The sequence below is a fragment of the Cibotium barometz genome, chromosome 26, assembly GCF_041138505.1.
Source record: "Cibotium barometz isolate CiBa-2024 chromosome 26, ASM4113850v1, whole genome shotgun sequence".
Taxonomy (NCBI): Eukaryota; Viridiplantae; Streptophyta; class Polypodiopsida; order Cyatheales; family Cibotiaceae; genus Cibotium; species Cibotium barometz.
In genome coordinates, this window is record NC_141071.1 from 38,219,516 (window position 1) to 38,246,902 (window position 27,387).

General features: G+C 41.7%; 2 protein-coding genes across 3 annotated transcripts; one reads left to right on the forward strand and one right to left on the reverse strand.

Moving 5' to 3' along the window:
* Positions 1-2,869: 2,869 nt before the first annotated feature.
* On the reverse strand, positions 2,870-4,744 carry LOC147623938 (DEAD-box ATP-dependent RNA helicase 21-like). The gene has a single exon (XM_086820907.1). The coding sequence runs from the start codon at positions 4,728-4,730 to the stop codon at positions 3,066-3,068; it is 1,665 nt and encodes a 554-aa protein (XP_086677033.1). The 5' UTR covers positions 4,731-4,744; the 3' UTR covers positions 2,870-3,065.
* Positions 4,745-11,541: 6,797 nt separating this feature from the next.
* On the forward strand, positions 11,542-25,776 carry LOC147623939 (uncharacterized). Of its 2 annotated transcripts, none has more exons than XM_086820587.1 (8): positions 11,542-12,385; positions 12,720-12,882; positions 13,251-13,487; positions 24,095-24,340; positions 24,429-24,579; positions 24,677-24,740; positions 24,918-25,086; positions 25,215-25,776. In XM_086820587.1, the coding sequence occupies exons 1-8, from the start codon at positions 11,725-11,727 to the stop codon at positions 25,216-25,218; spliced, it is 1,695 nt and encodes a 564-aa protein (XP_086676713.1). In that variant the 5' UTR covers positions 11,542-11,724; the 3' UTR covers positions 25,219-25,776. The 2 variants fall into 2 exon arrangements, with proteins under 2 accessions (XP_086676713.1, XP_086676711.1); XM_086820585.1 differs by having other exon boundaries at positions 11,546-12,385; positions 24,677-24,754.
* The last annotated feature ends 1,611 nt before the right edge of the window (positions 25,777-27,387 follow it).

Genomic DNA, 27,387 nt, shown 5'->3' on the forward strand with positions numbered 1-27,387 from the left:
CAATACTCTTCCATGGCTGCAAGGGAATAGGCAATGGATAAAGCAAACCTTGAGCCTTTTGCTTGTCAAACTTGACCTTCTGGCATTTGATAAATGCACATACATATGCCTCACTATCCTTCCACATACTTAGCCAAAAGAAATAGCACTCAATCATGTGTGTAGTAGGTATGATACCTCTTATGTCTACATATAGAGGAAGCATGGCACTTATGAATGACCTTTTACCTCATGTTTGTTGGCAATTATCCTTCATGTGATACCCCTCTTTGATCACATAAGAGGCATGTGCATGTATAGTCACTAAATCAGTCAATATATGCCCAAAATTAGCATCATATGTATGGTATACTTCACGCATGGCAAGTCCCCATGTGAGGCAACTGACATTGCAGCCACACACGGCTTTTTAAACAATGTATCTTCCACTACATTCTTCTTTCCAAGAGTGTATAATCTGAAAATGAAACACACAGACAAGAAGTTTGCCATCCTTTTATGCTTCTCTGAAAGCTTTGTTTGTGTCAAAAAGTACCTTAGACTTTGATGATCTGTCTTGACCGTAAAATCAGTCCCAAGAAGGTAGTGTTTCCAAATAGTCAAGGCATGAATTACAACCAACAACTCCTCCTCATAGATGCCCAGAGAAAGCTCTACATCATGCAAACAATGGCTTTCATAAGCTACATCATGTCCTTCTTGTTTTAGGACAGTCCCAATGCAATTCCCGAATGCATCACACTTCACACACATAAAGGTTTCTGCAAGTTTGGGTTGACTAACACAAGCCCACTCATAATGGCATCCTTCTCATCAGCTATCCATTTGAAGAGTGCCGTAATAATCTAATACATCACAGCAAGGGCCAAAGGCTAAATTCAACAAAGCAGAAAATAGCTTGAACTTATCACATCATTAGGGTCTCATCCAGAACGTCTAGGGGTTTGGATACACACACACACACACACACACACAATTGGGCTTTTCATCTGAAAAAAACTAGAAATTTCAGAAATTATGCTAAAACTATGGTCTTGGTAGAAAATGCACAGAAAAGTATGGTTTCTCTCTGCGTGCCAATAGATGGAACTTCAAAGCGTTGCAAATCCTCAGAAAACCAGGGTTTTGACTGGGATTATTTAAAAAAAATCAGGGTTTCTCTCTGCTTACCAGACAATGCCGTAGGCTGCTTTGCAGATGGGTCAGAGGGGAGGCTGGTACTTGACGGTGTGAGCACAAATTCGTTACCGTAGATGTTGTAGAAGGCAAAGGGGGGGAAGGAACCTGTCGATGCCATTCCCCCCACGGGCGGGATGCCTCTCTTTCCGAATACTGTTGTTGCTTCTGCTCCACCTGCACAGAATGCATTTTGATGTGTAGGAAATGTCTCTGTGAGGGTCACTTGGGGAGAAGGGAAATTGGCTACGGATGGAGAAGAAATGGCTATGGCAACTTACCTTTGAGGGCAATAAGGGTTTCCTTTGAGGGTGATAGGGTTTTGTTGGAGGGTAAGTAAGGTTTCTTCAGTGTGTGTGTGTGAGAGAGAGAGAGGATTTAAGCTTTCTTGAGTTATAAATCAAGTGTAGTATACAGGAAATCAAAGAAATGGGTTCTCCTAAGTGAACAATAAGACTTTTCTCTCCGTCTTATCAAGGTTGTAAAGAATTAAAGAAAAGAGGTTAAGTGCATGTGAATCAAGGATTTGAGACCTTAAGTTTGTGAATTTAGATCTTCGAGTTGCAATTTAAAAAATTATAGAGAACACTTCAAGATCTACACCCAATCACGGAACTCCTAAGGGCCTCCTTTGTATAGTGGACCACATCACTCCATATCAACAACAGTTCTACAACCTACTCCATTTTCTTCTGTGTGGGTGTGGCTACTACCAAGGTCCAAGTGTATTGCACCACCATGGCCTTATTGAGGAGGTGCCACGTGGCTAGGAGTAGAAGAGCATAAGCCTCACACTCCTCTTGGGAGCCAACCACGCGGCCTCAGTGAGGAGGTGCCATGTGGTTGGGAGTAGAAGAGCGAAAATAATAGACAGCATAGATTGGCCCAACAAGATCAACCCAATAAGATCTTTCTAGTAATTGCAATTGACCAATTGATTAAATGGCTATTCAATCCCAACATCCATTTTTTTCAACTACTAAGAACAGTCCACATAGACATCCTACACTACATATGCCTTCACAATTCTCTACAATTGTGAGGTCCTTAACCTGTGCTTCCTATGCATGGCCATCTAACAAAACTAACAACCAACGAGTAATCACCATCATTATGATCACCAAGCCTTCTTTGTCTAGTCCTGATTTACAAGTCATAGGATTTGCTTTTGTATATATCCCTAAGATGAACAATCTCAGGTAACATTCTTTTTAAGCAATAGGTTTTGTACCATACTCAAATTTGAGTATGACACTGTCAAAACTGGATTCTTTTCCCCATTAAAGAGTAGACAAGGCATCAATTTTCTCGAAAGAGCGGTTCGATCTTTAAAAGCAAACCATCACAAGCAATCAAATATTTTGACATGTCAATTATTCCTTCATTTCAAAAAACCTTCCCATACCATCCATTCTCTCTAAAGAGAGACAAGCAACATGGCATTGGAGGTGCATACCAAAGTGAAACCTTGTACATCTCATTAGTCTTTTGCCAGACTATGACAGAAGACCACGTTCTCACACCAGAGGTGACCATGTAAATTGCCTTCTTGTAACTGCATGGGCTACAGACCTCATGCATGCATCATTTCAGGCTGCAAAGCATCAATGCTTAGGTACACAGTGCAGCATCTGGTTCATCTCTATTGTCATGTTGGCAATGTGAATGCTAAAGAGGAAATTATTTGGATGAGTTTTCAAAAGAATACTGTATCAAGTTATTCTCAATTTGTAATCACAATGGACTAGGTTGTGATGAAGGTCATGTTTGAAAGACAGACATGACAGACGCATCGATCTGCCAAGCAATTGATCACATTGTCTCTACATACTTTTTCTTACTGACGTATATACACAAGATCTTGCAAAGTAGTACTCTGCATAAAAATTTCAACAATGTGTAAAGGTTCCCGGTTTAACCTTGGAGGCTTCATGGCGTGCCAATTCAGGTGGCACTGGGCTGTTGCTTTGAATAAGAATTTGCTTCAAATCATAGAAAACTTGAGTGTCAGCAAGTGTCAAGAAAGTGGTGGCAAAGCCAGTGTTGCCGGCTCGGCCAGTACGGCCGATACGGTGAATGTACTTGTCAATGGTGTCCGGCATCTCATAGTTAACCACATGAGCAATACCATGTATGTCTATACCCCTCCCTGCAACATCAGTGGCTACAAGGCAGTTGAACTGCTTGCTCTTAAAACCCTTCAAACTCACCTCACGTTGCTCTTGAGTCATGCCTCCATGAAGACTAGTTGCTTTATAGCCTTGCCTCTCAAGCTGTCTCACAAGAGTGTATGCTGAGTCTCTTGAATTGACAAAAACCATGATTAAGTTCTCTTGGTTATGCCCATCTAGCAACGCTTGTAGCTTCACCAGCTTTTCAGAGTTCCTTACCATGATCACCTGCTGGGTAACAAGATCAGTGGCCTTGCCCACTGTCCCAACATTGATGACAACAGGATCTCTTAGATATTGTCGCGCAAGTCTCTCCACCGCACCAGGCATAGTTGCACTAAACATACACATGGTCCTGCAGATTTTAATCTCATTTGTGCTTAAAGGCAGTGCATTGAGAACACCAACCACCTGTTGCTCAAACCCCATGCTGATCATGCGATCCGCTTCATCTAGAACCACATAGTTGCACTTGTTAAGCACCACATATTTCCTATCTAGGCAGTCTAATAATCTGCCCGGTGTTGCTATGACAATCTCACATCCGCGACTCAACGTCATGGCTTGCTCTTCAATTGAGTGGCCTCCAACTATCAAGGCTACTTTGATCTCAAGATAACGTGAGAGTTTCAGAGTCTCCTCTTTGATTTGTTGAGCTAGCTCTCTTGTGGGTGCCAAGACAAGGGCATAAGGACCCTGTGCCTCATTTTCCCAGGAACTACCAGGAGATAGCATACAGATGTGGTTAAGCATGGGCAAGACGAAGCTCGCAGTCTTGCCCGACCCAGTCTCTGCCATTCCAATGGCATCTCTATGCGCGAGGCCAAAGGGGATGGCCGCCATCTGGATGGGGGATGGCTTTTTGTAACCGGCTTTATGCACAGCTTTGAGGATTTCATGGCTCAACCCACTTTCCTCCCAGCTCCTCATAGGCCTGACATGCACACGAGAACCCTTGTAGGATATGTTGAAATCTTCTTGGAATATGCGCCAATCGCGGTCGGTCATGTAGTGGAGCTTCTTCTCTGACCAATGGGGCAATGTGGGCATGTCCAGAGGGTCATGGGTGATGTCTCCCTGTCTTGAAGGTACCCTCTTTGCAAGCTCTTTGAGCTGCTGTTTCTTCTGCTGGGATCTGTCGATGCCAGCGCGGAAACCGCGCCCGAATTGCAGCTGTGCTTCGAGAGGGATCTCGTACAAGGCATTGGTCGCCCGTGAAGTGTCCTCGGCGAGGGGCCAATCAAAGCAAAATCTCGATTTGTCTGAGGGCTTCAGAACTCTCTTTTTCGCCTTTTGACCTCCGAGGTGTTGCTCTTGAAGCTCCAGAGCCACTCGTTTTCTGTGCAGCATCATCGAGGCGTCCTCCCCCTCGCGTTCTGTCATGTCTATGCCTCAGGTTTTTTCAATTTCTATTTTATTTGTAGCCCTTCGTCACTTGCTTTTGTTGCTTTTCAATTGCCTTTTTTTTCCCCCCCCATCCGACCTCGACGTGCACACAAAGTAACTAAGAGTGTTCACACATTGGCGGCCGGCCAAAATTGGGCGCCCGACTGTTCAATATTTTGCTTTGTCCACCATGTTTACAATGCTTAGATGCTCTAAAAATTACCCACCCATTTCTTGTCCAACCATCTTTGCTCGGAAATAAACGAGTTGGTTGTCAGGATGCTTTGTAGTTTGGGTAATAGACAATGTCTGCAAATTTGCATCCGAGGAGCAATCCAAGGTCCCTCCTATAGACAAGCATCCTAGTGTGTTAACACCCCTGAACATATTAGAACATCAACACTAATAATAATACTTAAACTATAAAAAACATCTAAACTTATTATCGTAAACCAGATCACTGTGTTTACAATATATGTTCATTGTTCATCTACGCGGGCACGCTAAACCATCTACACTATATCTGTTTACACTATATGTTCATTGTTTATCTACGTGGGCACGCTGAACCAGATCCATATGTTTATAGTATATGTCCATTGTTCATCTACACGAGCACTAGGATATTTTTGCTCCGACCTTTTGCGAGGGGCATGGTTTTCTTAAGAGCTCAAAGCCACATCACCAATTATTTCTTGATCAAACGGCTCTTGTTTTTTACCTTCTTTGTGATTTTTAAAATTTCAAGGCAGTAAGCACATTGATAGAACAACACTTTTTTTGCTTTTATTCCTATTTAATGTGCAGAGTACATGTGCACACTAGTCCTAGTCAAGATACATCTCAAGAATTAAAAAGTTTAGAAAGAGGAAAAAAGATGCTAAAAAGGAATTTTACCAACTCGTCAAATGATAAGAAGGATTATTGCTTAGCCGACTCATTTTTTATGAGGAGGATATATGTATATCTCAAAAAATATGTTTTCCTTAACACTACTATACCTCTACTACTATACCTCTAAAGTCAACCCCCGCGACTAGTTTCCAATCTTTGAGTGGGGTGTGCTTAGCTGGTTAAAGAGGTGTTAGAGAGTACTTTCCATCCACGCAATTCATTTTGGTTAAGTTTGGGCTGAATATCTCTCTATTTTGACTTTTTAAGAAAGTGAAATATGCATGTTTGACCACCCAAATCAAAAGCTTACTGGCTTGAAATGTGCCTTAAGATAGCTCTATTAAGCTAATACAAATCCTAAAGGGTTTGGATTGAATTAGGGTTTTACATTTCTACAAAAAGTGGTCAAATGTCCTAAAACGGTGATTCCATCATTCCAAATGCACCAGCAATATCTCATATAGGTCTAATGGCATGTCCCACATCAATTTGGCACATCTATAGGCACCCAATAACATCTAAAAGCCTCATATATGTGACCCATGCATTGCTATTGTCATGCTTTACCATTGCCAATTCTCTTGCCAATCATTGCAACACATTACCACTTCATTGCCAAATATATTGCTCAATCCATGTCAAGTGTTACATCAATCATTTGTTGAGTAGATCCATAGGAAGAGTTGATGTTGTGTGGCTCTTTCACCACCTCCTCGCCAGGGTACCTCATCCTACATCTATTCCCTTTTCCAAGGCACTCATGAATAGACATATTCAAGCAAACTCTCTCCCTTAGCTCCCTTTCTCCTCTAGCCAAGGGTACCCTCACCACATCACTAGTTTCTATTGACTTTAAATAGCAAAATAGAGATTGCTTAGGGTAGGGTAAGGTCACTTACAATCCATTTCATTCAACACTTTTAGCATGCACCCATGCCATTACTTTCCATTGCTCTATGTCCATAAATCTCCAATTCATATGTGGCATCTCTTTTTTAATCAATCGCCTATTACCAAGGCTCACAAGTTCCATGCCTTTATCATGGCTTTAGGCATTTCAATAGGCAATTCATGCATCCAATGTATGCTTATCATGTCGTGTACTTTATTAGGCTTATGTCATGGCCATTAAGCATTAAAATCCACCATTTGGAAAGAATAAGCATGAAATAGCCTATGAATGCTTTGAAATCAAGTTTAAGTTTTAACATGCATCTAATGGCAAGATTAATCTTATAGCATGCTTCTAATGTTGCATTAGAGTGCTCTAATCAAGCATTGGTAACACTAATGGCATGTAGAAGAAGAAAATGGCTCAAAACTTGAAAGTCTCAAGCTATGGAAAGCTAGGGTTTCAAGATCCATTAAAATCTTGCAAAGAAACATGTGGAATGGAAAGATTTCATGAAGAATCACTCATGTTGTATAGCTCAAGAATCTCACCATCGATCAAATCCTAAAGCTATGCACCTTCTCTTGTTCTCTATGAAGTAGGTGCCAATTTTCAAAATATTGAAAATTGATCAAATCTTGAAGCTATGCACCTTCTCTTGCTCTCTATGAAGTAGGTTCCAATTTCTAAAATTTTTAGCTTTTCTTAAAGGTGAAAAAGAATGTGGAAGCTTCAACCCTTGCTCATGTGTTGTTTGCCCTCATTAGGGCCCATATTGTTTAAAAAAGCCTTTACAAGCTTCAATGGCATGCTTGTAAGACGGAAAAATAGGGTTAAAAATATGATCACCGAGGGTTTGATCATGCAAGAGGTGTAGAAACCAATCCTAATAGCCCCCTAATACTCACTATTGTTAAGATCTCAAAATATGCAAGATTGGTGAACAAGAAGAAGCCTAGGGTTTAATGGATCAAAGATCAAGCTCTGATACCAATGAAACAAGGGAAAATTGCACTCAATACATGGAGTACCATGTGCTTGTGCTCTCATGAGAGAGTACCACCATTGATTAGTAAAGTGATCACCATTGATTAGTAAAGTGATCACCATTGATTAGTAAAGTGATTACATATATAATTTAGCTCATAGTTGTCTTGTATACTAGAGCTCTATTTCACACTTCTTTATTAATGTCCAACCTTTTCGCCTTAGCCCTTAGCCCTATGTTGACACCATTTATTCATGACCCATGGCCTTTGGCCCATATATCCTCAGCTCATATGCTTATTAACATGGGTATTGATTCCACCATGTTACATATATATGTGTGTGTGTGTGTGTGTATATATATATATATATATATATATATACATACATACATACATACATACATACATATATATATCTCTCATTATATATGTATGTGAAACAAGAGAAAAAGAGATGAAGACTCCCCCCCATTATATGTGTACATGAAACAAGAGAAAAAGAGATGAAGATATAGAGGTTGAGAGAGATATCTCTTTGTGTGTGTATGTGACAGAAGAGCAAAAAAGATGAAGCTATAGAGGTTGGGAGAGAGAGAGAGAGAGAGAGAGAGAGAGAGAGAGAGCAAAAATAAATTTGAGAAACATCTCTTCACTTTCTGGAATGGCTTGCTAAAAACTACTCACTAGAAATTGCTCACTAAAAAAACATGTTCCTCATCAGCATGTGTAGGTTAAGAGACAATGCCTAACCAAATAAAAAATGAATAATAGTTATGTCCATTACACCTTTTAAATTAGCCTTGTTATAGGACTATAGTTTTTGCCATGAGAGGATAAACTCCTCTAAATAACTATTTCAATAGTATATCCTTATACACTTTTTGTCTTTCATCTCAGCCCCGTTCTTCTTGAATGCAAGATTGGATGTTGGTAATGAGGATCAGAGTCACATAGAACTTACCAGGTGTGCCCCCTTGTTTGAGCATGAGAGACAATGCACCATATCTTTGTTGGAAATAATGTGGATAATTACATGCATGTGTGCTTTCCTCACATTTGTGGGCAAGGGAAAGACATTCATGTCCCTTCCTTTTGCAAGTTTAAAAGACTATTGTGTTTGCAATTTTCATGAAGGAGGTGCGAGGGGGATGAGTATTTTCTAAGCAAAAACTTTCGAGCATCCAAGCGACTGTGAAATTATCTATTAAGAACTATCTTCCTTGTTTATTTATGCATGTTCAAATACAAAATAAAGACTCAACATTACAATTTTCCTCAAAATGTTCTCAAAAGCTCTTTATCTCTTTTCAAAACCTTTTTTGGTGGAAAAAAAAGTTTTTTGTGAATTCCTTAAAACTATTCTTATCTTTCTTTCTTTGTTTTTGTGTGTGCAAAGAATGTACACTAGGATGTTTTCCATTCAATAAACAATCTCAAAATCATAACTTTTCCTAGAAATTATGAGAGGCCCTTCACCTTTTCTTTTGTGGAAAAAAGTATGCATGAGACAAAAGTAGGAGAAGTTTTCTTTAGATATGCACATTAATTATTATTATTTTAAAAAAATAGAAATCATAATACAAGTTGTTGAGTTTATGTCAAGCTCTTCAGAGAGAAACAAATATAAATCTTTCGCTTTGCATGTTATTTCCATACAAAAAGATGTCAAAACCTCAAGGTAAAAATGCACAACTTTTAATCTTCAAACATAGTTTTGTTGGTGAAACTAGGTTTGTAAATTTTTCAAAGTAGCCAAAACTCCTACATTTGGTGTCTAAATATAGCCATTCAACCACTCAAATCAAAGGGAAAAAACCGTTTGAAAACATTGAAGGGGTTAAATTGAATATAAGACATACTTTCTTTTTTATATGTTCTTTATCTTCTTTAGAATAAGGTATGTATTTAAACAATATTAATTTACTTGGAACACTCTACTACTTCTTTTTCACATGTTCTTTATCTTCTTTAGAATAAGGTATGTATTTAAACAATATTAATTTACTTGGAACACTCTACTACTTCTTTTTTTCTTTACTTGAGTATCACTCAAATAATTTTTTCTGAGTTAAGTAATATATTTACTTAAATCTCACAAAGGGATCTAGGTTAGATTTAATATTTTATCATCATAAATGTAGAAATTAGACATGTGTCTAATATGAATTAGGTAACTTATGATGCTAGATTTATCATGAATATAAGTTAAATATTGGTAATATTTTAAGAAATTAAGTTTTAAAAATTACTTTATATCAACCATCCAAAAAAATATGTTATTACTCGATGCTTGCTTTAGAGAGTATGCACTAGAACTATGTTTCTTTGAGAAAATAATTTTCACATGTCTAAAAACACTCAAAAAAACCTAATTGGAGACTTTTGCTCAGACTATGTACTCATCCGTTCGCGTTGAGTAGCACTACATGGATAAATTTTCCACACATATAGAGAGCAAGGCATTAACACTTAGTCACTCAACCACTGTAGTCTTTTCAAACATATAGAGAGCAAGGCATTAACACTTAGTCACTCAACCACTGTAGTCTTTTCAAACATTTAGAAAACTTTGTGGTTTAATGATTAGATCTAAAGTGTAATAAATGCTCTTTTGGGGCGATAAATGCTCTATATAAAAAATTAAGTGGATGAATTAAATAATATTTATCAGAAGTTGAATTGTGATTATATTACACTTAGCAAAACCAAAAGCTGATGACGTTAGTGGGGATCACATAGTATCTAGTCCATACTATGCATGATGGAGTTGATGGTTTATTGTTTTGTGGATGACTACCATGAGGTTATAGATTGCACTTTCTTATAAGGTGAATTTGAGCATGTTCTTTGATTCATCTAGGTGTATATATATTATATTACACTTAGCAAAACCAAAATCCAATTGAATAGGTAACCAAATCAAAATAATTAGACTCAATTTAAGTATTTCAACTAAACCTAATTGGATATATATATATATATATATATATATATATATATATATATATATATATATAGAGAGAGAGAGAGAGAGAGAGAGAGAGAGAGAGAGAGAGAGAGAGAGAGAACTATTTAATTGTCCAAAGTTGACAACACCATGGTCCAAAGACCATAAAACACAAAACCTCAAGATTCATGCATTTACAAATGGTGTGCGCCCTTCAAAAATAAAAAGGCCTATTAACCATTTTGAAAAAAGGTGACCTCTCAATGCACACTTCTGTAGAGTTTTATTGTGAACACTAACTACACTTAGAAAAGTGACTTGCAATCAATTTGAATAGTCGTTATTTTAAAAACAAGATAAAAATATGCATTTAAATCCATATCATTCTAACTTTAAATAACACATAATTCATTCAACAAAAAAAGAAAAAAGGAAAAATATGCATTTAAGTAAAATAATAAAATCCATGGCATTCTAATTGTAAATAACATGCAATTAGTACGACCAACAGCTGCTATATGTAAGGGAAAGAAAAGCAAGGTAAAATTGTGTAACAAAAAGTAGAACAAAAAATCCACCCTCTCACCACTATCATATATATATATATATATATATTATTGGTCCCAAAAAAAAAACAAAAAATCCACCCTCTCACCACTATTGCCTAAGGCTAGACCAATTTACATGGAAGCATGCTCTTTTGGGTGTGATACCAAGCTTCTTAATCCGGTCTTAGCAAGTATCGGGCCTTGGATCCGGTACGCTGTGCTATAACATCTGTGGATAGCCAAAATTCAGTTAGTCCTCCGCCGCTGCCCGCATACGCAGCGCCCTGAATGGAAGGAGGAAGCCGTTGTAACAGAATTAAAAGTCTTAATTGGCCCCTTTAGCTCCGAGTCGCTGGATTACGCTAAGATGCAACTTCTCAATATTTAGCCTGTAGTACTCAGGCCTTCTCTTAAAAAATAAAATAAAATAAAACCATATTAATATTAAAGTATCCTTTCTCAAAAAAGGAGGAGGAGGCTGGACCAACAAAAATGTAGTCCCTTTATCGAGTCCAAATCTATGAACATTTTTGACACCGGCAACCCCATTATTTATTATCCCACTAATGCGAACTCAGTTTAAGGCCCCAGAGAGAGAGAGGGAGAGGGAGAGGGAGAGAGACAGAGACAGAGAGAGGAGAGAGAGAGAGACAGAGACAGAGACAGAGACAGAGACAGAGACAGAGACAGAGAGAGAGCATTGCTGGGGGTTAAGAAGGAGATGAGAAGATCCAGCACCAAGCTCTGGCCTCAGCTGAGCAAAGAGCTCAGCCGCCTCACAAATCTGGTGTGGGTTGCTGCCTTGCTTCTTTGGCTGGGCCTTACCTCTTCATGGTACTCACGATGGCATTCTCATCACCTACATACCAAATGGTTCTCTCTCACACGTGCTAACCATGCCCATGTTGAGAAATTCCATTGGAAAAGTACTTTACACGATCAACAACATCAACATGGCATGCCAGTGTCTTCATCAGACACATTCAGTCTGTTGGCCTCTCCTTCTCAGTGGGACATGATATATAGAGAGAATGATTCGCCCATGGAATCTGGGCTCGGTTCACCTATAGATGATGGGTTAAATGTAAGCTCCGCGCGTGCTGATCATGCCCATCATGTGCACCGTTTAGACATCAATGAGAGGAAAGAAGAGCAGCAGGAGGATGATGGACCTCAACTGTTTAGGAGATCAAAGGAGCAGAATGCACATGAGGGCACAAACTATCAAGCAACAAATGAGGTCCCAAACAATGGGACAAGAGGTGTCGACCCACCAAAAACTTGTGCTTCTGTTGAAGAGATGGGTTATGCTGCAGCTGGGAATGTCGCCGCTTTGAGCTTACGAGTCCGAAGGATGATTGGAAATTACTTTGCTGAACACGGTAATGTGTTATGATGTCAAACAGTCTGTTCTTGGTGCATGTGCTTGTCTGTGCAGCCACATGTGTATGCACAGATATGCATGTACATTTGATTTAGTATCACAATGAAATTTTGTAAACATGTCCCCTTCTAATACTCTCATAATAGAGTGATTGTGTACCCAAGTAGGATGCCATGCAACCTTGGCAAACAACCAGCTTGCATCCAGTTATTTCTTGGAGAGGACTTTTTCTTTCTTCTCAGGCAGTAGATTATCTTTTTGGCTACGGAAGCTCATTTTTTTTTTCCTCCTCAAAATTGACTCAAGACTTCTTACTTGTTGTACTTGAACAGGCGCGCTTCATGTAAGAGAATTGCCTGCTGAAGAGTTTTGCCATAGAGGTTTTGTATATGGGAGAGCATCAGAGGATGGTCTGGGGAATGACATTTACAAGATCCTGACAGCTTCTGGACTAAGCATCATGTTGAACCGCTCTCTTATTATTGCTGAACACGGGTATATTGCTATCTTAAAGTATACAGACGTTCATGGGTCTCAAGAAGTGTAGAAAAGGTTGCTACGAGTTTCATTTTCTTGTGTGTGTATCTTACTTAATACAAAACATGGCTGCATACAGAACTGTACATGTCCCTCCCTGTTTCTTTCTTTCTCCCCTCCAACCACCCATGGCCGCTAGTTAGGGATGGATGGGCAATATCCCCTTCCAACTCCTTGGCAGTGTCCCCAAGGGTGGGGATGGTTCTGTATGCAGCCGGTTTTACCAATTTTTGTTTCTTACGGAACTCTATACTTTTGCTGTGTTTGATGAATGTGTTGACTCGTGTCCTTTCTAGGTTCTGACTTAGTTTGGCTAATTATGACAGCTCAACAAATCCTGCATACTTTGGGCTGACAGGTCGTATACGTCTACCATTTGGAGATTATTTGAAATACTCCAACCAGACATTCTCTATAAGTGAGGTGAAACGGCTTTGGGTAAAACACGACTGTGCTGGAGCATTTCACAGGCCCCTTATAATGAGAATAGATGATTTTCAGAGACCTACTCGGACCAAGGTTTTTTGTGAAGACTGGACAAAGTGGAAGCATCCTATCATTTGGTGAGATTGTTTACCTTTTTTTATTTTGGCAAATTGTATGTGATAAAGTACTGAGGATATCCTAGTTTCGAGGCTTTTAGGCTATGGATTTCATAGTTGTCAAAAGTTGGTGCTGGCATGGTCCCAACTGTGTTCTTTGTTGTATTTGATGGGCACTCACATCCATGCCTTTCTTGGAGAAGCTGTTGAGGACATTAACCGATGTTATTTTTGGTCCACTATATGTTTTGGTTGACCTCCATGTGCGTATACCCTGACGTGCATTGAGCCATGTCGAACATGTCACATGCGTTGCGGAAGTGTGACCTTGATTAACACTAAGCAAAAGAGATTAATGCTAATCCTATGTTTAGCAAACACTCTATATTCCAAAACATGAATATGTACAATGGTTCTTGGATCTAGACTTAAATCTAGTTCATGCATTCTAACCTATGATGCATACAAAAGATGTCCTTCACTTGCTAATGCACAAGAGTAGCTCTTGCTGATACACAAACGTGCCCTTGCTGCCATGTGTTTGGTCTTGCAGACTCTGGCATATGGATGCATGCAGTTCATAGTGTAATCATCTGATCCTAGGCATTGTGGGCAGGTCATAGGCATAGGAGATTCCTTTTGGAGGCCATGTTGGCTGGATCTATGTACATCTTGATACATATATACAGAAAACACTGTTTCAGCAGCATCTCTCTCTCTTCTCTGTGTTCATCTTTGCGTTTTTGCACAGTTCTTCATACGCACAGTTCTTTCGCATGCTACATTGGTATCAAAGCTTGGTGGAAGTCCTAGAGGTGCTAAATTTGTGTAGATTTGGAAAATGCATAGAACAAAGGTGGCTGTTATTTTGGTCCAGATAGAAAAACGCAGTCAAGTGGTTCTTCACATCAAGGTATCTTGGTGGTGCGAGACTTTGGGCAGCCATGGGGTATAGAGCCCCCAGGTGGGTATGGTAGGTGCATCCAGATGCTCAGCCCGACAGCCATGATACAAGGATGAAGGGAGGAACAAGCGGTTGCAGGTTTCCAAGAAGGGATCTAACTCCTGGCCCAAGAAGGATACAAGGGTTCATCCCAAGGAGGGGACAAGAAAAACATGTGCACTCAAAACAGAGCATTAGAGATTGGAGTAATCCAAGGTTGCACCAGAAGGTTTTCAAGACAAGATCCAAGTGGTCAAGAGTACCTCAAGTTTTGGAAGCAAGATGCCAAGGATGGAGTAAAGGGATGATGTGAGTCATCCAAGATCGGTTGGATTCCTGTCATCAAGCTTAGCAGGAGGGGATGTCACAAGCATAGATGTGGACACGCTTAACCCTCTATTTTGGCTATGGTTAGGAGCCTTTTTACGCATTGAACAATTCTTTTTATGGGATTTTGCTGTCGAAGGACCTGGCCGATAGCAGTCGGGTATTGGTAGGGGCAATTCCATGAGCCTATAAATAGGCTAGAACAGTTCATAGTGTGATCATCTGATCGCAGGCTTTGTGGGACAAGTCATAGGCATAGGAGATTCCTTTTGGAGGTTGTGTTGGCTAGGATCTGTACATCTTGACACCGGCAATATTTCTCTCTCTTCTCTCTATTCATCGTTGCGTTTTTGCACAGTTCTTCATACAGGCGGTTCTTTTGTATGCTACAGGTCTTCTGCATAGCGTCAAGAGCTGAGATCAAATGGCACAAGTCATGTGGTTTTTGGGTTGGCTCCTCACCCACCCCGGCGTGGAGACCAGTTGAGTCTTTTCAATGGATTTTCCCACGGCACCTGGGTCAGATATTTGGGTTGGGTTGTCAAGTGGGGATTGATGTTTCGCTAGAGCAGTAGCTTGCCCCTCTTTTTTAGAGCATTCAGAAGAAGCTCTTTTACTGGAGCATTGCTTCTCTCTCCCTAGTTGGCCGAGTGGTGGTGGCCAACTAGGTGCTCTTGGTGACCATGTAGTATATTACCTCTTGTTGGGCATTCTCTCGAGCATGCCTTGCATTGGTGCAGAGGCTAATCCAAAACTTTCTTTGGGTAGGGACAGACAATCCTCTTGCGAGGGCCAAGGTGGCTTGGAGGGTTATTATTCAGCCGCGTCAACTTGGTGGGTTGGGCATCATTGATCCAACTATTCAGAGCATATCCCTCTTGGGCAAGTTGGTCGTATGATGCTTCAGCCAAGGGGCGAGCCTTGGAAAGCTTTCCTCCTCCCTTGGATCTCGGCCCACACGTCGACTCTCAAGGGACCTTGGATCCCTAGCGTGTAGTGGATCTTCATAGAGGCCCCAGTTTGCGGCCTCAGCTCCTCCTTCGAGGACCGCTTCGCTGCGAGTTTGATTAGAGATTGGGGCCACCTCAAGCTAGCTTTCACCCAATTACCCCTGACCTTTGATGAGAAGAGTGTTCAGCAAGCCGTTGATTTGGAACCCCCTCTTCAAGACACCTAGGGGTTACCCCATGGGCACTCGCTCTCACATTGAATGGGCCCCCCTCAGCATTGGTCCCGCTCAGTCGTTGGGAGAGTGGGCCAGCTTAAGGAGGTCCCCTCGAAAGACACAAGACAGATGCCTCGTAGATCGCTCTCGTCATCAACTCAGCCTCCCTCCCGATTGGTGGACTACCCTCCAGGATCTCCCCCCCCCCCCCACCATGGAGTGGCTTGGTGCTTTCACTCACCATGATTTCCCTCTAGTAGTCGTCAGTTGCGATGGGGGGCCTGCACTCATTTTCTCATCTGGTCCTTAGGGCCGGCTAACACTCTCCCCCCACAGAGGACCACAGTGGTGGATATCCTCAGCGAGTGAGGATTCTTGGCTTTCATGATCATTAGTGGCTCATAGAGCCTCCTCTGGCCAAGGTGGCATGCAACAATTCCTAGCATATTTGCATCATATATATACGTGCCTGGGATAATCGTCAAAGTCACCTGCTTCCCTCAGCATTGGACTTGACAAAGCGTTTCTTTATAGGCGAAGTGCTAGCCAAGAGTATACAATAGGTTGCAAGGTTGTAGTTGACGTTTTCTCTCAGCCATATCCATTGTACTAGAGATTCAATTGTATTATTTCTTTCTTGCATATAATACAAACAATAGTTTAGGACTCTTGTGTGTGTTGTGTGTGGGACTCCGCCGCACTATTCTTTCTATCTCTGAAAACCCTAGCACATAAAAACAAGTGTTCTAAGTTGGTATCAGAGCCTGGTGAACATGCGGGGAAAAATTCTTCTTGCACCCGTGTGCATTGACGGCTCGGATACGGTATAGTTTCTAGGCTCCAGGAGTGGCACAAGTCCGGTTTTGGGAAAAGTTATTATTTGGGATCTTTGTGGCATTTGTGGTTCCCCCCCCCCCTCCCCAACCAAACCAATCCGTGTGCATTGACTGCTTGCCTCCTCATAGAAAAGAGCGGGGCAATCACCCATGCGACAATAGTACACAGCATGGACCCAACCGACGTGTATATGTGAAGGATTCTCTGCCAAACCTGTTGCGCTTTGGGACAGTCCCAAGGTAGTGCCGCCACAACTCTGTGGGGTGGATGCATCGCACGCACCATGCCGGCCACATCCTCCAATGGCCAACCAAGTGCTGACAACGAAGCTATGGTGGGCTAACCGCCAGAGGAAGAGTGTGGCCTTCCTTGGCCAATATTTGTCCCACAGCTGCCGCTTCCAAAAACCTCCATGGAATGGGGAAGAGATGCCCTGGGATGCCCGGTGGTCTGCTGCCTGCTGCCATCAATCTCATGAATCTGAATCCCCCAACCTCGCAGAGTAATGTGTGGTCAAGGTGTCCTACCACTCCCATTCGCCTTGACCCCATTGGACGCGAGTTAGAGGTCGGCTCTCCCATAGCCACACACGCAATGGTTGGCGAGATCTGGGACTGTCAGCGTGGTGCTATTTTGTGTCCACGACTAGCATAAATAGGCTGCTGACCAGATGACCAATAGGCACTTGTGTTGGCTTGGCTGCTGCTGCCCACAGGCATGCGCATACCTGTCTGATTGCTAGACATGCTGTTCTATGCATACTTGCAGGTGAGGTGTGTCACAAACCTTGTGATACAAACATTACTTTGCGTAATGTACACGTACTGTACGGGCGTACTGTACACTGTACAAAATGCACAAGCTTCTATATAAGTTTTGAAGTTCCTATTTGTGCTACACCTTATTAGGTGGCTCGTATGTATCATCCCTGCATCCCATATGCTTTACCATGCGTCTTGCACGCATTATGCGTATGCAATTGTTTTGAATACACCATATTTTATATTTATACTATCCAAACTAGAAAAAGATTGGCATGGTTAATGTACCTTACCTTATCAGGACTTTCCGTACTCGTATCGAACATGTTGTATCGACCTTATGTTTCTAACCACCTTGCCGTATAGTACAGATCATTCCATACTTAAGAAACGTTGCCCATTTCATATACAAAACACTCTTTTCTTTGAAGTTTTTGAGCTCAACATCCATTTGGCGTTTCTTATCTCTTTCCTAAAGTTTCTCACATATCAGAAATTCTTTTAAGAGACCTCCCTCTTCCTATACGTGTTGATCCCTACTCCTTGACTCTAAAAAATATCATGTACACCTATGCAGGCATATGGAACCTCCCCACTTTGGAATTGAAATTTTTGAAGCTGGTTGGAAACCCGGACTGTTAATACATTTTAGAAGTTTGCACAACCCTACAAAGTTGCTCGTGCTCATTCTTGATGCACACACATGAGAGAGATGCCTTAATCAACTGCCATAAAAGGTCGAGAAAAGAAGCAAAGAAAATAACTCTGGCAACAAATATCATTCTTATTTGCTGTACTAATTCTTTCTATTTGCTACTTCCCTTAGTGCTAGGCTTCATTATGGCTGAGTCTGCCCTGCATCTCCGGAGGTTGGAGGTTTGACAGAAACTCAGTATGAAGGGATTTGTGCGAATATATGCTCTTATGTGTGTGTGGAGTGCGTGTGTGAGAGCATATCTTGATATAGAGTTCTACACCCACTATTGGGCATTGATGACGCTAGTGGGGATGTCGTAGTATCTAGTCCATACTATGCATAATGGAGTTGATAGTTATATAGTCTTGTGGGTTGACTACCATGAGTATATAACATGCACGTCCCTAAAAGGTGAATTTGGGCATGTTCTTGGATTCATCTAGGTATATATAGGAATGAGGCCTCTCCTTTTGCTCTTTGGATGAGAAGTCAATTCAAAGAAGTCTATTGAAGATAGATCAGACTCGGGGAATGTTTCCACCAAGAATCGATTCTATCAAAACGATCCATCTATTGTTTTTTTAACCTTATACTATAGTGAGTTCAATATAAAGAAGACTCTCCTTGGATTCATAACTCTGAGAATCTAAAATATCTGAGGGGCTTTACAACAGCTGGGGCATTTCTGTTTTGTTCTTATATTAAACTTGAATTTAAGCTGTCTAAATGCTGGACATAATCGTTGTAAGAGGATACAGTGTGCAGTGTATGTGGTCATCAACGTGCCATTTTTCCTCTAGCTGTGTGTGTGTGTGTGTGTGTGTGTGTGTGTGTGTGTGTGTGTGTTGGTGTGTGTGAAGCTTGGTGTGTGGAGGCCGCCGAAGACCTGCTCGACTGCTCTCGACTTGCTCCCTTGCTCTGTCGACCTGCTCGTCTGCTCCCTCATCCTGTTCGCCTGCTCGTGTGAGAGCACATGTGGTGAGGCGATTGTCCCAGGACTGTATCGGCCCTGCAGCCTATACTGCGTCAGCCCTGCAGTAATCTACGCGACCTTCTGAGGCTACCCTGATGCTCTTTTCTCTCATCGCCAATCTGCTCTTTTTCATCTCTTCCTCGACCTGAGTGCGTGTATAGGAGTGAGTGTGTGTGTGCGTATGTGCTGTGCCTCGCTACAGGTCTATTTTTCCCCTTCTGTATAAGTCGCTTCAGCTCTCTGTTTTTCCCCTTCTGTATAAGTCGCTTCAGCTCTCCGTTTTTCCTCTCCTTGTAAGATTGCATTCCAATAGTGCTGTTCCCCCTTTTTCCTGATCTGTGTCTTCCTGCTGAATCGATTGGTCTCGATGGCAGAATCAAGCAAGTATTATGTCAAGAGAGCTCTTTCTCCTGAACCTAAAAGACAATCAAGGGAATCTCTGCCCCCCATAGCTCCTTCATCTGAAGATGCTTCCTATGTGTTTGACATGTTGAATGAGGATTTTCAACAAAGTAGAAGAGAATGGACACTACCTGCTCCGGAACTCACTTACAAGATGAAGTTACCTTCTCTTGTGCATCCTCTGAAGAAGCTCTCTCAAACTGCAGTCATCATCTTTTTTCCAGGTAAAATACCCTCGGCTAATGATGTGGGACAATGGGTGAATTCTCTCCTAGGTGGATGCTATGTAGAAGGAGTCTATTTTGCCTCCAGAGGATTTTATGAAGTTCATCTCTTGGATGTATTGACAAAACAAAAGATGCTGGAAATGTCCCCTTTATTTTTTGGTCGTCAAATGGTGCACGTCATGCCCTGGTCTCCTAACAAGGATTATCAGAATCTCATCAAACATCACTGCCCTGTATGGGTTGAAGTTGTTGATTTCCCAGATTATATGAGAACAGAGCTTCCAGGCTTAGCGATGACTTTGGGACAAGTGATTTGTCCACCTCGTCCCACAGGTAACAAAAATCGTTTTTGCATTTTATGGGATACTGATAGACCAACCCCTTCTTCTATTGCAGTTGAGATTGAGGGTGTTAATTTGGGAAAGAAATATTTCACTTTGAAATGGGGCATTTTTGCCGGAGCTTGTTTCTCTTGTCACAAGTTCGGGCATCTAGCTTCGGAGTGTCCCTCAATCCTTCATCCGCCTCCTCCAGCTGCCATTCCTCCACCATCTAATAAAGGAGGTCAAAAGACTTATGTGGAAAAGATTGAAGCTAAAGGAGCAAAGCCTTCACTTCCTACAGGGAACCAAGCCAATTTAGCCCAACATAAGGATAAAGGAAAAAGCAAGCTAGTGGAAAATATTTCATCTTCTCACGAGGGTTGGCAGAATGCAAAGAAGACGGTGCCTCTCAAACAAAGACCTCTCCAATCTCGCAATTGGGATGCTTCTGCTCCATCTCCTGGCCAACCTTCTACCTCTTCGGACAGTCCCATCTCAAAAGCATGGGTCAATGCAGTTAAGAAGGGTATTCCACTTTGTGAAGAAGATGATTTAGTCAGGGAATTGGATTTTGAGGGTCAGCAAGACCCTGTGGCAATGGCAGAGGCTTGATGCCTCCCTTTCTCTTTGAGGATTGCTCATCTCTTGTACATATTTTCATGCGTACTTCTCTTAAATGTTTTTCTTATAATATACAGGGCCTCTGTAATCAGCACAAATGGAGACTCCTATGGCATTATATAAACAATACTCATCCTGATGTGGTGTGTCTGCAAGAGCATAATCAGCATTCTTTTGCTGGCCAGCATGGGTTCTTTTCAGGCTATGATATATTTTATGCAGGATCTGGACATTTCTCTGGGCTGTGCATTTTAGCCAGACATGATCTGCAGCCATGTGTAGCATTTAATGATCCTTATGGTCGATGGATGATTATCCAATGCATGATCAATGGAGAGATTTTTGAAATAGGCTCCTTGTATGCTTATCAAATTTCAGCCTCCAGAGCTCAAATGTGGGACTCCATTAACCAATATCCTTGGTCTTCAAATGCTCTACTTTGTGGTGATTTTAATAATTCCCCTCACTGGAAAGACAATACCACACATAAATCCCATATGATTCCCTCTGAAATCCAGCGATGGGAACATATGAATTCCTCTCTTCATACTGCAGATTTATGGACAGCAATTCACCCTTCGGTTTTGGGATTCACATATCATCATAATGCTTTTACAGAATATTGGGCCAGGCTTGATAGATGGTATCTTATTCATGCTCAGCAATATGATGATTATACATGTCAAATGTGGACTTATTATTCTCAACAACTATCTGATCATACTCCACTCTGGCTCAACCTTTCTTTTGGTATGCCTCTGGACGACATTCAGCTCTCTTTAGTCAGACACTTGCAGGTTAATCAATTATATCTTTCTCATGAAAAATTCCAGCAAATGATCAGATTGGCTTGTAAGCCATTGTTAGCGCATGCTCGGGAGGATCTGGATTTTGCTTGGAACTCCTTTGTACATCGTATTCAAAATGTCATTAAGGAATATGGAAGATGGTACATGGCAGAAACTAGACAGCATATCCAGTGGGCAAAATCATACAAGCAGTCCTTGGTACAGATTAGCCATCAAAGGTCTCTTTCTGCTTCTGAACAGAATTCATTGTCTTGTGCTTCTTCCATAATTGATGCTAATGATAAACGCAAGCTTTCCAAATGGCAGACAAGGGCTAGAGTTAAACCTATGCTGGATAAGGGCTGCTCCTCGAAATCTTTCTTTCGAAATTTACACGCGTACAGACAAAGTCAATCTATCATGAGAATCAGGAAATCGGATGGTCTTTGGACCCAGTCTCTATCTCAGTTAGAAAAACAATGCCTGGATCATTTTCGGCTTCTTTTTTCTCTACCATCTTCTTCTACATCTCAGGCTGCATTGGCTCGGAGCAAATTTATTGAGCTTGTTTCTCCTATTGTTTCTTTGCAAAAAGCTTCGATGCTGGAAATGTCCTTTTTGGATACAGAATTGGATGAAGCCCTCAAGCATTTGGGTAAACATAAATCCCCAGGTTGGGATGGTTTGACAGTTGAATTTTTTGTAGCCTTCTGGGCTGAATTGAAGGGTCCAATCTTGAAGCTCGTTAATGTAGCCTGGCAGCATCAACATCTTCCCTCAGCTTGGAAACATGGTCTGGTTAAGCTTTTGCCCAAAAAACCTCTGTGTGAAACAATGGATGACTAGAGGCCTATCACTTTGATGCCTGTTATATATAAACTTATTGCTAAAATGCTGGTACACCGGATAAAGGATATCCTTCATGATGGACTTCATCCCAGGCAATATGGTTTTGTTCCAAGAAGGCATATACATGATAATATCTCCAATACTCTCATTGCAATGGAATATGCAAAATACTCTGCTCAAGATGTCTTGGTCATTTGATCCATCCGAAGTAGTGCTTGGCAAATTTCAAGGTAAAATCCCTGGTTGTCCATTTTCTACTTCCTTGATTCAGGATTGGAAGAAAGTGCTCTCCCGCATCAAATGGTCTCCCCATCCTGCTTCTATAGCTTCCTCGCTTCGAATGGAAAGCATACATTGGAGTGCTGTTTTTTACTCTCCCCTTGCTGTACAACAACCAATCAGAGCTTACAATCTTATGAAATTGGGCATCCGCTTCATCGATGATGTAGTGGATACTACAGGGCAAATTCTTTCTTTTCCGGCAGCTTGCCAACAATACAATCTTGGGATGCATCATAGATCTATATGGAAAGTTATTGCAGATCTCTTACATCCTTTCATTCCGATTCCAACATTGGATGTAAGAGACAGGCTTCAAGATTGGCATCTTCAGTCTTCTGGCTCAAGATTATCCTCTCAATCTTTGCATCAGTTGACTTCTATACAGGCTTATCGATTGATATTACCTCCTCCATGGATTGCTCAACATGCTAATTCTCTTTGGCATCTGGATAAGTCTTTAGCTTGGTGGAAAGCAAAACTGACTTTGATATGGAAGTTGAAAATGCCACTGAAACAGAGACTCTTTCTCTGGAGATGCATTGTTGGTATTTTTCCAGTGGGAGTGAAATTGGCTCAAAGAAGGATTGCCTCTCCTATTTGTCCAAGATGTCATCATACTACTGAGAGTGTTCCGCATTTATTGTGGTCTTGTTCATGTTCCAGAATCCTTCTAGACAAGATCTCCTATTTCTTATCTCTCAGATTTCCTGCACACAGATTCTACAAGTTTTTCTGGATGTTTGGCACCTTATCAGCTTCATTGTCACAGTATTCTCTTTTTTTCCATTGGATCAGATATTGGGCCTTGTGGACCCTCTGGCTACAGCGAAATTATACATATCTGAATTCACCCCTTCAGCAGCCTTATGAATTCTTCCGAGCCTCGTTGCGGCAGTCTTTATATGATGCCGTGCATGAGGGAGATTTGGATGTTTCTTGTGTTCAGCTTTTCTTTTACTGTTTCTGATAGATAGGGCATAGGCTCTTTTCTTGAGCACTGCCCTGCTCTTGCATAGAACTTTGTTACTGCTGTTTTTTGAGTTCTAGGGTTTAGACATCCTCCTGATGCCTGACCCTTTTGTACATTCATGATATAATGCAATTTCAACTGGTTTTACCAAAAAAAAAAAAGTATGTGGTCATCAACGCTCACAAGTAGTAGGATCTTTCACGGCACAAAACTTTGAGCTTGACAATCCTGTATTACTGATGTGATACAGTAGATGGCCAAGCCCCACACCCATGTGCTCCTGTGAAGGAATCTTTGATGGCTGAGACGAGAGACTGCATGCCAATAGAAGCCAGTGTAAACTATAATAGTGATAGACTATTGAACTGTGTGGGGCTGGTAGTGTGGGATGCAGATTGGTAATGACTGGAGCATTGATATTTAACAATCTTAGTTTAAGTGAGTTTTTATGGGTTGGATGCAGGTTCAAAGGCACGACAGATAGCAATGCTCTGCAGTTTTTTTTGAAGAATAGGCATCCTGTAATGCGTTCCTCTGCTTCTTTACTCTTTGGGGACCCGTCTAAGCCATTCTCTCGACCAAATGTCTTTGGAGAGCTCTTTCAAGCCTTCATTTCGCCAATGCCAGTTATAGAGGAAGCTGTGCAGTGGGCACTGCAAGGTGTTCCAGATCCCGATTTATCAGTACACATGCGGATGCTAAACAGCAGGTACATCAATCATTGACAAACTATGAGGATTAACTCTAGGCTTGCCGCTAGCTTGGCTATTTCCTCAAGATTGATTTTTACCGGACAGGTCTAGGGCGGCCTCTTATGCAGTTTGTAGCTGTATCCGAACTGTGGTGAAGAACGTTCTGCAGAACAAGACCTTACCACAGGTTGTGATAGTATCAGACACACCCTTCATAATCAAACATGTCAAGGAACAGCTAGAGGGTTTTGCCCAGGTCTGATCAATGAAATCCTTATCAATGCATTATTGTGATTTTTTAGTGGTGGCTTGCTTGCTGCAGGTTTTGGTGATTTTTTTGGGGCTTTGTACAGGTTGTTCATTTTGACTACAAGTCGTTCATGAGATCACATCACAATCTTAGCAAGGTGATGACGGGTAATTACTTTCAGGTGCAGTACTTGGAGCGATTCATAACCTGCAAGGACTATGTTTAATAAAGGGGATTTGCGACTTATCTCATGCCATTGTGTATTAAGTTTTTGTACATATTAAATCTCAATCTCAGAATCCCAATTGAGAGTAGAGATAATGAATGGTAATCTCTCTTTTCAGCCACCCGAGAAAAGAGTAAGGGATTGGGGATCCATGCCAAGGTGGGTGGCCATTGTGGACTTGTTTTTGGCTTCAAGAGCCAAGAGTGCTGTTATATCGGGGGCGAACAGGCGTGTGGGCACTACGTATGCTCAGCTTCTTGCCTCCTTGGCAGCAGCCATGAGAATGGGTAGGGTTTTGATCATCTCTGACACTCGTCTTCTCTTTGCAAGCATAGCTATTGAAATGAAGTAAATGATGGAAGATGTATGCAGTCTCTTGGTTGCCAGTCATGATAAACTGATGTATATTTTGCAGATGAACAAGGGTCAAACCCTTCTGGGTTTGGTTTTTACAGCAGTTTTCAGTCCTCGCTTTTGGCCGAAGGTCTTGCAGGACAGAGAGGGTGGGGTCATACATGGCGGCGATTTGGAGGCCATCTCAGTTGCAAGAACCAGACAAATCAGTGTGCTCTAACGCCACTTCTTCCTTATGCATGGTGGGATGGGCCATGGCAATCACCTGTCCCTCGTGATGCTCAGAGGATCTTGGCATATGGCATCAAGGTGTCAGGTTCAGGAGAGGTAGAAGAAGATAGTGTAGCCAAAACTTGTGAGCTAAGAAGAAAGACCCCGATGGAGACTCTGCAGCTCCTACTACCTTCTTGTAAGAGGCTCCAGCTATGTCGTCCATGACCTTGCATGCACATTTAAGCTGGCTTCACTGTATCACCATTCAGAAGCTCATTTAGCTGAAGGTCTCAGAAATTCCTCTTGCCTCTTTGGGTGCTTTGGAGTGCATTTCCTTGCTGTAAACCAATGGTTGAAGGAAAGCAGCAAGCAGGCTGTGTTTATAATGAGAGAAATGGTTGTAATGTTCTACACTAAGCACAAGCAAGGGTCTTAAAACTTGAGGTGGCCTAATGAGCTCGAAGTGTACTCATGTAAACAAGCAGAGATGGAGACTGAGAATTAGAGAAAGCATGCCTGCATATAAGTTTTGAAGAGCGAGCATTACGCTTGCACTATAGAAGCCAAGATCGATTGTGTTCAAATAACTCAATTTACTTGGTCATACAATTGACATTGTACTTTTGTGACATACGATGCCTCCCCGTGATTGTCCTGTACCTTGAGCATTCAAACATGCATATGCTTAGGTAGCACAAGGAAAACAGTTGACGAACTCTTCTCCCAACCATTGGCTCACTATTCCTAGCCACCTTTAAGATTGGCAGAGAGAAACATGCACCACCATAGCATGAGGCCTTCATATCACTAGACTGTCAGAATGCACAGTGGAAATGAAGACAATTGCTGTAGAGAGCAAAACGCAGATGAAAGAGAGAGACAGAAGCTGTGTAACTCTGCTATATACACATAAGAAATCCCGAATACTACAACGGAGAGTGTGGGGGGCAAAGGGCCATTTTATATGGCCCTAGGCCGCTGGTTGGTCAGTCTAAAACAGGCCGACAGCAGCATATGGCACCACATGCAGTTTGTACTCTGCCTCTATAGATGACAAGGCAATAGTTGGCCGCCTCTTGTTGCTCCATGAAACAGCTCTTGAGCCGAGGGTAAAATTGTAGCCTGATGTAGATCTCCTCGTGTCTGGATCTCCTCCCCAATCTGAGTCACTCCAGCCTTGGAGTTGGACTCGGTCCTTCATTTCACCTCCAACGTCGTAGAAGAGTCCAGGATTCTTTGTACCCTGCAGATATCGCAAGAACCCTCTCTGGGTCCGCTAGATCTCCAATCCGAAGAAGACGTGGAGTAAGCCTAAATCGGTCATCTCAAACTCCTTTGAGCCTTCGTCATTGCAATGTGCTTCACATGATCGCTAGTGAGAATGAGGTCATCCACATAAAGGATGATCAACGTGACTAAGCCGCGTTCTCGAAAGAGATGCAAGTTAGGTTTTGCAACTTATCTTTGAAATCCAGGTCGTAGAAAGAAGGAATCAATCTTTTGATTCCAAGTCTTGGGACCGTGCTTAAGGCCTTCCACAACCTGTAAACCATTCTCTTTGATCATGGAACCTCAAAGCCTGGAGGTTGCTAAACATACACCTCCTCCTGCAAGTCACCATTAAGGAATGTAGATTTCACATCCATCTGATATACGGGCCACTGTTGAGAAGAAGCAAGGGCAAGAATGGTCTGAATCGTGGTCATCCTCACTGTTGGTACAAAGGTATTCTCATTGTTGATGCTAGGTTGTTGGGCATAACCCTTAGCTACAAGTCTGGCTTTGAGTTTGTCCACCGACCCATCTGATGTATACTTGGTCTTAAAGACCCACTTGAAACCAATGACTGATCGTTTTGACGGCCTCGGAACCAACTCCCAAGTTATATTCTTCTCTATGTCATCCAGTTCCACTTGTATGGCTTTCCTACGAGTATCTTGTGTAAGGGCTTCCTTTTACGGAAGTGGGCTCTTTGTCTTGCATGATACGAGACATCAAAGCATAGTTTACCTGTAAGAGCT

Coding starts and splice junctions, on each gene's coding strand:
- LOC147623938 (XM_086820907.1), bottom strand. CDS start 4,730: ATGACAGAACGCGAGGGGGAGGACGCCTCGATGATGCTGCACAGAAAA.
- LOC147623939 (XM_086820585.1), top strand. CDS start 11,725: ATGAGAAGATCCAGCACCAAGCTCTGGCCTCAGCTGAGCAAAGAGCTC. Junction 24,341..24,428: donor ATGCGGATGCTAAACAGCAG/GTACATCAATCA, acceptor TTTACCGGACAG/GTCTAGGGCGGCCTCTTATG. Junction 24,580..24,676: donor AGCTAGAGGGTTTTGCCCAG/GTCTGATCAATG, acceptor GGCTTTGTACAG/GTTGTTCATTTTGACTACAA.